The 10,434-nt window shown below is 45.7% G+C and overlaps 1 protein-coding gene across 1 annotated transcript; it reads left to right on the top strand.

The window, feature by feature from the left end:
* The first annotated feature begins 1,144 nt into the window (after nt 1-1,144).
* On the top strand, nt 1,145-1,780 carry LOC139050155 (uncharacterized). The gene has a single exon (XM_070526371.1). It carries the CDS (start codon nt 1,145-1,147, stop codon nt 1,778-1,780), a length of 636 nt encoding a protein of 211 aa, XP_070382472.1.
* Nucleotides 1,781-10,434: the final 8,654 nt, after the last annotated feature.

The following is a 10,434-nucleotide window of genomic DNA, read 5'->3' as shown; positions in this document are numbered from 1 at the left end:
GTGGAATTTTCGAGCATTGCATGGCCATTACTACATCTCAAAAGAGAAGATGTCCCTATTGTGTGGGGTGAAGTCTAGCAACGGGCATTTCACGACCTACGGCAACGGCTGCCCAGACGCCTCCTGTGCTGGCTCACCTTCATGAAGACGCTCCGACGATTCTTCATACAGATGCGTGTAATTTCGGCCTGGACGCAGTGCTTGTACAGTGAAAGGACGGCAGCCAAAGAGTGATTGCTTACGCCAGCAGGACGTTATGCAGAACGGAGGCTAACTACTCCACCACAGAAAAACAATGTCTCGCACTAGTATGGGTCGCCCAGAAATTTCGTCCATATTTGTATGGCCGGTGTTACACCGTTGTCAGTGATCACCCATGCACTTTGCTAGTTGACAAAAATAAAAGATCCAGCTGATCGGCTTGAGCGCTCGGGTTTTCGGCTTCAGCGCACAACTGTTCCATACAAATAAGGGAAACGACACAGCGACGCCGACTGCGTTTCTCAGTTTCCTGTTGGGACTGCAGTGCACGACGATGACGAAGTGGCTTTTCGAGGCATGCAAGATACTTTCCCGTTTCATGCCAGCAACTCGGGGAGGCAGGATGTGTTCCTCTTTTCTATTACTTAGAGGGAAGAACCAGCAGCGTGCCGAGGTTATTCGTCAGAGGTCTGTCTTAATTTTGCTTGCGCCACAACGTTCTCTATAAAAAACTTTTCACCTAGTGGCAGCAGCTACCTACTTGTCATTCCCGCATCTCTTCACGATTAAGCCCGACAAGCCTGTCACAATAAGCCAACCACTGGTCACTTGGGCTACACCCGCAAATTTTCAAGAATTAGGTTGAGGTTCTACTGGCCGAGACTTGCGGCGACCATGAAAAGTTACAACCAGACATGCCTGGGTTGCCAGCGCCGCAAATCGCTACCCGGCAAGCAAGCTGGACTTCTGTATCCTGTTCAGATACCGCAAGCCCATTCGAAAAACTGGGCATGGACCTTTTAGGTCCGTTTCCACTGTCTACTGCCAGCAATAGATGGATAATTCTCGTCACCGATTATCTTACTCGATACGCCGCAACAGGTGTTCTCCAACGAGGAACGGCGCCGAAGCAGCGCGATTTTTCATCGAAGTCGTGGTCCTAATGCATGGCGCTCCCGAATTGGTCATAACAGACAGAGGTGCTGCATTGACAGCTGCGCTTCTGTACACGGTTTTGCGACTAAGTGGTACCACTCACGGAAAGACCATGGATTATCATCCCCAAACAAATCGGCTGACAGAGCGTTTGAACAAGACTCTGGCAGACATGATGGGTATGTACATCCACGCCGATCACAAGAACTGGGACAAGATTTTACCATATGTTACATTTGAGTATAACACGGCTCGTCAAGAGGCAGCACGACTGACACCTTTCAAGCTCGTTTACGGCTGGGAAGCGACAACAATGTTGGACGCAATGCTGCCGCACGAGTGCGGTGATGACGAGAATGGTGCCGAGGAGTTTACGCAACACGCAGAGGAAGCCAGGCAGCTTGCGCGTTTGCGAATCCACGAACAAGAGGACCTAGATGCCAGGCACTACAATTTTCGGCACAGTCCCGTCACGTACAACGGCAGTGACCACATGTGGTTCTCGACTCCCATTCGTCGTCGGGGGCTCTCTGAGAAGCTCCTGCGTAGATACTTCGGGCCGTACAGACTTCTGCGCCACATGAGCGATGTGAACATTGGTGCTCGTAAGGTTCAGCAAGCGAAAGTTTTTACCCTGGCATGATGTTCGTGCGAGAAATGAGGGAGGCCGAGAAGGAAGCGCAGCGCGCGCCACCTGGTGGGCAAGCGGCGCACATGGCAGACCTTTCGCACCCTCTCCGGTGCTGACGTCAGAAGATGAAACGAGCGTACGCGCGCAGCCGTTGCGAGCAAGCGAGCGAGCGATTCAGCAGTTCCGCGCCGGGAGAAGAAAAGCGAGATAGCAGAGAGTGACGTCACATCCGCTCTGCTAGGCAGACGTTCAGTCTATGCCAGGCAACTGTTTTATGCCACCTTCTTGTGTTACACGTCTTTAGTGACGTCCCTATTTCTGCTTCCTTATACCGGGCTTCCAGGAATTTCGTTAAAGTCGTGCTCACGTGGCGGGTCTCCAAGCTCTACGATTCTGTGCTTTGCTGTACGGTGATCACTGATTGCCGAATAATCTTTTTATTGCCGAGCCCTTCAGTAACTCAACCTGTGGCTAAATTTATGCTCTCATATCATCACTGTAATAAAACCCATAAATGTTGTACTGTTCTATTTGGCTATTTCTTATTGTCTGGTATATCTTTAATTGCTTCCCAGGTGATCTCAAGAGGGGAACTAGAAGTATTGAGCAAGAAGCAGGAAGGTGAATCGATGCATGTGCCACTAAAACGATTCCTTATATATAGTTGAGCTTTCACCATACGGATTTGAAATGAACCCGTCTTTATTTTGTAGAGCTCCTAGCTAAGAAGGTAGAAGCGGAGGTAGGGCAGTCAATTATCATACGTACATTGCCGTCTTCGAAGGCTGCCACTCGTGTTCCCCAGTGACTGCATTAATAAATCCAGCTGCGTACGTGGGTGCAATGAACGTATTGTTAAGGTGATTCATTATTTCACTCGCGAGATGCACTGTTTGCCTCTAGTCACAAATGAGCAACAAGCCGGGGCCCTTCGATTACAGCAGCGTTCAACAACCACTTCGTTCAGCTACAAACGGCTTCAGTATTGACGCTGACGCGTGTTCATGCGTGGAAACTATGCGCTCCCTAAATAGACAGTTGTACGCTAAATGTCCTTATCTATGTGTACTCTATCCAAGTAGTGAACTGTACGCAATAAAATTGCACGAACATATTTGTGTGTATGATCTGCTCACTGTTTCGGAAGGTGTATGGTAGCCAAACTTGTACACGTGACGAAAATAAAGTAACCAATCACATTGACTTCTTTAAAAACCGTTATTGATTTTGTTTACCAAAAACAGCTCTAAAGCTACTTGAGCAATATCTAAAATGTTCTCGACTGCCTTAAGGTTGCTCTCTGCCCTTTTTCGCCTCGCTCATTGCACAAATACAGTAAATAGAAGGAGATCGCTTGGCGTTTTCATTGCGGTATCTGCAGCCTTTGGCACGTTGTTTTTCCTAACTAAGAATTTTTTTTGTATTATTCTTACATAACGTTCCCTGATTTTTTTTTTGAACAAAGCGTCTCCCATGTCCAACAAAGCGTCTCCCAACAACAAAACGGCTCCCATGTGAATCAAGGGGCTGACTCCTAGTATATGGCTTAAATAAAGATGACGGCATTTTCACCGCCGTCCGAAAAACAAACGACTGACCACACGTACTAGAAATTTCTTCTTTGATACGCGTCAACAAAAACTAAATTTGAGCGCATAATCTCGTCCAGGAGCCTTACTTATTGGGGGTGGTGGTGGGGTGAGGAATTCGCAGTAACTGCGTTTTTTTCTTCAATCCTTCTAAATTTGTGAGCGGACAATTTGCAGGTAAATTCCAAATTTCACCTTGCGGCGTTCACTGCTAGGCAGACACGTTAGTAAATAAAGACCCCTGCACAGTTTTCAAGTTTATATACCGTTAATTCCTCACCTGCCCATACCCCAGACAAACTCAAATTTCTTCTGTGGCTGACTTGCGCCGAACTAAGTTATGTAATTTCACTCGACAGTGTTACCGATAAGTGAGTGTAAATTGAGCAACTTTTTTCGTCTCAGTTTAGCGAAACATTGTGACAGGAAATAGCGTCACATGATATTTTGATAAAACCAGAACAAAATATTAACCATATGCAAATGGTGCACCGAAACACTTGCCATAGGCATCATTATTTAAGCACTGCCTATTTCCAGGAATAGGGTCGACACACATTTTACTGAAACATCAGAGAGAGAAAAGAAAGAGATTGCTGAACACTCGCTGTGCCTCTTTCAGCATAAGCTTTTGGGTTGCCGTGCAGCAGCGCGGGGAAATAAACCACAACTTTACAAATTAAAGGTATATTTTAATGCTGTATAAAATACATCAATGTGGTCCCGTTTAGACATATTACCATTCGCACTATACGGAATCAAGCTCTCGCTTTTGTAACTGCATAACATAGGATTAAATTAAGACAGAGCTTCTTACATTTTAGCGGTTTTCTAATATATTGTCGGAAAAGAAAGATCACAACCTAAATCGAACGTCTGCTTTGAGAGTAACCACAAATTAACGTTTTTTAAGGTAACAAACCTTATGAAAATCTGCACAGAAGTTAGATAGAAAAATAATTTTTCTATGCACAAGTATTTAGCTATTGGCACTCAGGAACCATTGTTCCATTCTAAAAATGTATTTACTCTCGTATATCTGTCGGCATGAAACATTCCTCGCCATTCTTTAATCTACAGTGTGCCTTTGCAAGAACTGCTGTTTGAATTTGTTCATATCTTGTTAACGTTGTCGTTCATAATCATAACCAATGTACCACATTAAAATTGTGAACTGTGCGGAGGATAAATATAAACATATAATGAAATGATGTTTTTCAGTATAAAATAAAATAATTGTAGGCACTGAGTTCAGTTTCATAACATTTATTTATTCTTGCAACCAAAACTATCCTTCTATCCCACTAGCATGCTGTACCCCCACGATTTGCATTTGAAACCAGACACGAGGCTGACATTCTATGGAACACATGATATAAAGCAATGAATAATTTGAACTAATATTAGGTAGTGGACAACGAAATATATTTTGCAAAAAAAGCGATAATGAACTTTTCAATACCAAAAAAGAAAATTTCAAAATAAAGACATGAGCTGCGGTAGGGATACCTCCTCATTGTTTGGTCGCCATTCGCATATGCCCAGCAGCCTTTGAAAAATAAAGCGAAGGTTTTGTAGGATACGCAGCGCATTTACGGTGGTCTTTTGACATAGCAAGAGTGCAGTTTTCATTGTAACTTTGGCTCCATTGGCAATAGCTTTCGTAACCTTTTGGCTAAGGCAGGTGTAGACATTTAGGGAAAAATGCACCGCTTACAAAAGCCAACCACTGCAATAGATAAAGGACAAGTTTTCATAGTAACTGTGGCTGTTGAGTGCTGTTTTCATTGTAACTCTGGGACCGTTGGCAATGAAGCCTTCGAGTTCTCCGCTAATACCCTGTTTGCTTCACCTGAGGACAGGTCTACGCATTTACGGAAAAATGCACCGCTTACAAACCAAACTATACCATTACAAATGGTTGTCGCAAAGATAAGAGACCAGTTTTCAATATAATTCTGGCGCCATGGGCAATAACATACTTTCGTCTTCAGCTGAAGCCCTCTTTGCTTGACGTGAAGAAGTGTATATTAATTTATCGAAAAATGCCCGGTTTACAAAAGCAAACCATTCCCTTACAGATCGGTGCCACAAAGATGAAGGACCTCAACTATCTACGCTATGACTGTCTCCTAGCGCCAAACCCGTCCTTATTTGTTGGTTTTTCGAATGAAGGAAAAGCCTTAATGCCCACACCACAATACATTTTCCGATACTACGTGGATGAAAGTAATGTTTTTGCCCCCGCTAAAATTCATTTGGAGGAGGAAATAGAAAAGCAGAAAGCAGGGAGGTTAACAAGAATAACATGCGGTTCGCTACCCTACACCGGAGGCATGGGAAAGGGTAAAACAAAGATGACAGGGAGACAGAGGAGGGAAGGAAAAAAGGAAATTAGCGGTGAGTTCGCTGACGCGTGTGGTCTAATAGAAATTGTATTAGTAGTCACAGGCATTCACATAAGTCCATCGTACTCAAGATGCACAAAAGCGCCTTCACCACTTGATGACTTTATTAATTATTTTTTACTTATTTCTTAGTTATTTTTTTAGGCACGCATTAAGAAACCGAGCTCACCTTAAAGGTAAAACCGCATTTTTGTAATGGTAAGGATAGCATAAGGTCGAGGAAAAGGCAAGGCGTGATACAGAAACATGCCTTCTTGCTTGAAAAGGCACTCTTAGGAAAAGCGGCTTTATCACAAGAAATGAGCATGGGAGCCAGGCTACGAACGTTTCATAGCTTTGAATCGGTGATGTTTAAGAAGAATCACATTTTGTTGCAGGAAATTCTCGATGTGAAAAACAAAGGAATACGCATTGTTACGCGGCGTGTAGAATGCAGTTTACAAAATGCGAGTTGTGGCTGTCGTGCATCTCTCATTTCGCAACACGTGCCGCCCAGTTTCCTTTAAAGCGAAAACTTTCCTCACCGCGTCGAGTCAAGTTTCGCTGTCGCCAGCAATGTGACCTTCATTTGACCGCAGCTGCGCCGTAGCCTTGGCAACAGTTGTGACTTCGGGGTGTAGGACGAGAGACGGTCTCTTTTCGGAGACGAAGAAGAAACAAAAAACTTTATACAAAATTCGCAGGTAGTGGACGATAGCGTACACGTAGCTGCAAGAGCGCAACAGACCGACTGGGCGGCTGGAGGCGACTCTCTCTCTCCCTTAAGTCCCCTTTGGCGATTCCTCATCGATCACGTCACTCGCGTCGACTCTTCATTCGTCGCGGAGAAGTGGGAGCTCGCGTCGCCTCTAAGATATGCGCGTGGTGCATATAGTGTGACAGCTTCCGTCACCTCGATGATAGGCACGTGGTACGGCACAACACATAGCATCACGTGACTCGGCGCGCCGAGCTGCTCCGCCTGTGCCGGCTTGGCGCACGCACTTTCCGCAGCCGGGTCGCCGCCTGACCACGTGAATCGCCGCGCGCCTATCCAAGAGGAGTGGGGCGATCGCCCAATGAGCTCTAGTGTACCTGTATATGCTCCTTCAGGGAGCAGAGTTGTGCATAACTTTCCCGGCACCATTCGCACCGCTATTCGCCGAGAGTTATCACGTGATGCAAAAATGATATCAAATGTTCATCTGCACCACTACGCAGCCAACTTTACGGGAGCGGCGCCGACTCGTTTCTGTGAGTGCCATCGAAATTGCAATCAGTGGACCGTCAAGCGTACGTTGCACTTATTGGCTCCAGGTTGTGGGTACGCTATTCGGTGATAGTAGGTTAATAAGTTTGGTGAAGTGGTGCGAAACACATAATTTGACAGTTGTACTCTAATATGATGGGGTGCAGCGCACAAAACTGCACAAATCGCACGGATGGTCGGAAAGCTTTTTACGCAGTTCTGTGCAGACGGATGAGACCGGCCAGCTCCGAAAGGGACCAGGATGTGCGAGGTGCGTTCGCCTTGTTTACACTAAAACGGCATTTATATCGAGTAACACTTCTGTACACGCTGAAATGCGTACGCCTGGCATGAGAGGTTCTTCACTAGTGCAATTATTAAAATATAGTGTGCATCGCCACACAGACGCGGGACAAACAATGGACGATACACCTTTGTTGTGTTGCGCATATACGCAAGAATGTTAACTTACCAACTCGCTCAATTTGATGTGTAGCTTGTACGATTGTTCTGTCTATGCGGATCTATAACATTGTGTTCAAAACAGAGTAAATACTAGCAGATACAATTTTCACGCTGCATCTCGGCTTCTCTCTACTGTGTTTCTTTTTCGGTGTTCTGACTTTCTATGCGAGGTCGATTATTGTACTCATGTTCATTGTTTTGTAGCATGCGAAAACATAGTGCGCTCGCGTTGTTGAGACAGCTATGATAGCTTCAGCAGTTACCGCCCGCAGTATAGTTTATCTTTTTTACAAAATATGCTTTACGTTTTATAGGCGCTGTGTCATAGTAAATAATCTGGGCAGTGCGAAGAGATAAACAAGAATGTGTTGTCGTATTCGTGTATGCAATGTGCGAAATATTACTTTGCACGTTTGCTATTTTATGTGATTAGTGCAATAAAAATAACATGTTGTTGTTCTTAATAACTCCACTGACATTGAATTGTGACCCAAGGCTCCACGAACCAGCACTCATCCCCTGCTGCCACCAGCCATTGATCATCCACTCCTTTGTACGAAATAAATTTGATCTTGAAGCTCGTGCATCTTGAATGTTTTTCCACTTGTAGATTTGCTGCTACGAAGCAGCTGTTAAGTTTGCGGTAAAAAGCGTAAAAAGAAGCTTTGCGTGAAATGGGCGCATGTGTACATTTGAAATGCGTTTGTATCAACGTGCCTGTACCGCATTTATCGAAAACGAGCAGCACCTCTGAATGACGGGTAATGATGAATTATGCTCACGGTTAACGGTCACTGACATAGCTGGAGGAACGATAGTTTTTTTGGCCAGGATAATTATCCGTCTGGTTTTGACAACAAAAATGCCCTCGCATAATTGTCCACCAGACGTGTCCGAAGTTTTCTTTAAACACCCTTTAAAACATTTTTTGCATTCCGGCCTCCGCTAGAAAACTTGATATGCACGCTGAAAACATTGCACCGCTTTTTGTTGCAAGGTAATGTGCGTTTGCACGCGAATGTTTGAGCTGTTTGAGCCACGGGCGTAGCCAGGATTTTATTTCGAGCGATCGAGGGGGGTGCTGCTCTATATGTACGCTCGTGCATGTGTTTATATATGTGCGTGAATATACATACATACATACAAACTAAAAATTTCGGGAGCTTCGCACCCCTCCAGTGCGGCAATCCTTCGAGCGAAGCCTGCGTTAAAAAGTCTCATCTTGCTCACCACTTGCGAACAATTGCCGCATGTAGCTCACGACCAGCCGAGAAGAAAGCAAACGGAACACCACTCAGCACTTGTCTGCTGCGCGCTCGAGGAGTAGCTTCACTGCACAGCGGGAACACAATGGCGGACCTATTCGCAACCCTGCTCCCTGCCGGAGCATGTACAGGGATTCTAGTGAGCTCGTGGAGAGCCACGGGCGAGAGCGAGGCCGAGACTTCTCCTAGCGTTGAGTGGAAGTGGGAGGCTTTGAGCCGTCGTCGCCAAGCTGCGTCTGACCACCCGCGCATATCGCCTAGCGAACTGCTTCACTGGAGAGGGCCCGGAATGCAGCAGGCGTCTCACCGTCGAGATCAACGAAGCGACCGCGTTCGGGCCCTCTACGTTTGAGCATCGACGCTGCGCATGTTCGCGTCGTCTTTTTGCTTGTCGAGCACTCACTCTTCGCTGTGGCCTAACATGCGTCGTACCCTCGAACGATGCGTCTCTACCCGAGCCTAATGATAGTCACATCTAGCCACTGACCTTGGCACAGCCTTCATACCTGGCTTAACGATGGATGGTATATCTAAGCATAATAATTACAGCTAAATCAAGGGTTAACCAAGTGGAACTAAGAGTTAACCAGGCTAGAACAAGCTTTCTCTCAGCATGTCTAGAATTATCTCAACTAGAGCGCAGCCAATTTTTTTCGTTTTATTCTTTCGGTGATGCGACGAGGTATGTTTGCGTTTTATCTAGCATGATTCCCCAAATTTTCTATCTTGTGGAGATGCAAAATTTGCGTGTATTTTTAGTTGCATATTTGTTTATTTGCGCATCATTATTTTTTTTATTTTTTTAAGCGTTCACTTGCTTATTGGAGGATTTGTCGTATCTATGTTTTAGAGAACAATAATCAACTTTACCGAGCACGAGTGCTCGATTCGGGTGTCTTCGTAACGAGACACTGCAACATGCTAGAAAACAAGCGTGCTGATGCAGGGTCCCTAATCGAGAAGGAAAAGAAACGGAAACAGACCGAAGGAAAGTTGAAATTTAAAAACGGACTGCACCCGAGCGCCGACCAGCAGCTACGCAAGTGTTGGGAGAACTTGAAAACAGAAATGGCGCAGGGCGATAGCCGCGGACACAAAGGAGATGGTCCGAACCTATGAGTTAAATTGCTTCACATCTCGTGATTCTCGAAAACGTTCGCAAAAAGAGAAACGTTAGAGAGCGACGACACCACCAGGCTTTGTCGAAAAATTCGCTAGCTCCACAGCGTGCATTCAACCCGAATGGTTGAATGCCCACCGTTGCTGTGTCCCCCATCTTAGGCTGCCGCGGCCCAGCACGACCAAGGTTGCGGAGCACTTATCAGGAAAGAGAAACATAAGTCAACGTGTCGCCTGCTTTTGTCACTCCTTTTATTCGGGAAGCGATATATTCTAAGAAACTGCTTTATTCGAGCCGAGCCCGTTCTACTACCGCGACGATTTAGCTGCGCAGCTAGTGATGATACATACAGTCGAAAAAGATGTACAATAAATGGTGATGTGTAGAGATGATGAAGGTAAAGGTCAGGCATAAGTCGCGCTCACACTAATTCCCTCTCGGTGGAGGAGTGACCGCCTGGCCGCGCGGAAGCATTAGGCAATGCGTCCAGTATATATATTTAAACGAAGGACATGCACTATCTACCTCGGCAGCGGTGGACGGACGGCGTTCTAAGTAGCGACATGTGGTAATTGACAGGTGATGTCTGCG

The sequence above is a fragment of the Dermacentor albipictus genome, chromosome 9 (genome assembly GCF_038994185.2).
Source record: "Dermacentor albipictus isolate Rhodes 1998 colony chromosome 9, USDA_Dalb.pri_finalv2, whole genome shotgun sequence".
NCBI lineage: Eukaryota > Metazoa > Arthropoda > Arachnida > Ixodida > Ixodidae > Dermacentor > Dermacentor albipictus.
This window is presented reverse-complemented; position numbering and strand designations above follow the sequence as displayed.

What these genes read in the sequence shown, in the direction of transcription:
- LOC139050155 (XM_070526371.1), top strand. Translation starts at nt 1,145, where the DNA reads ATGCATGGCGCTCCCGAATTGGTCATAACAGACAGAGGTGCTGCATTG.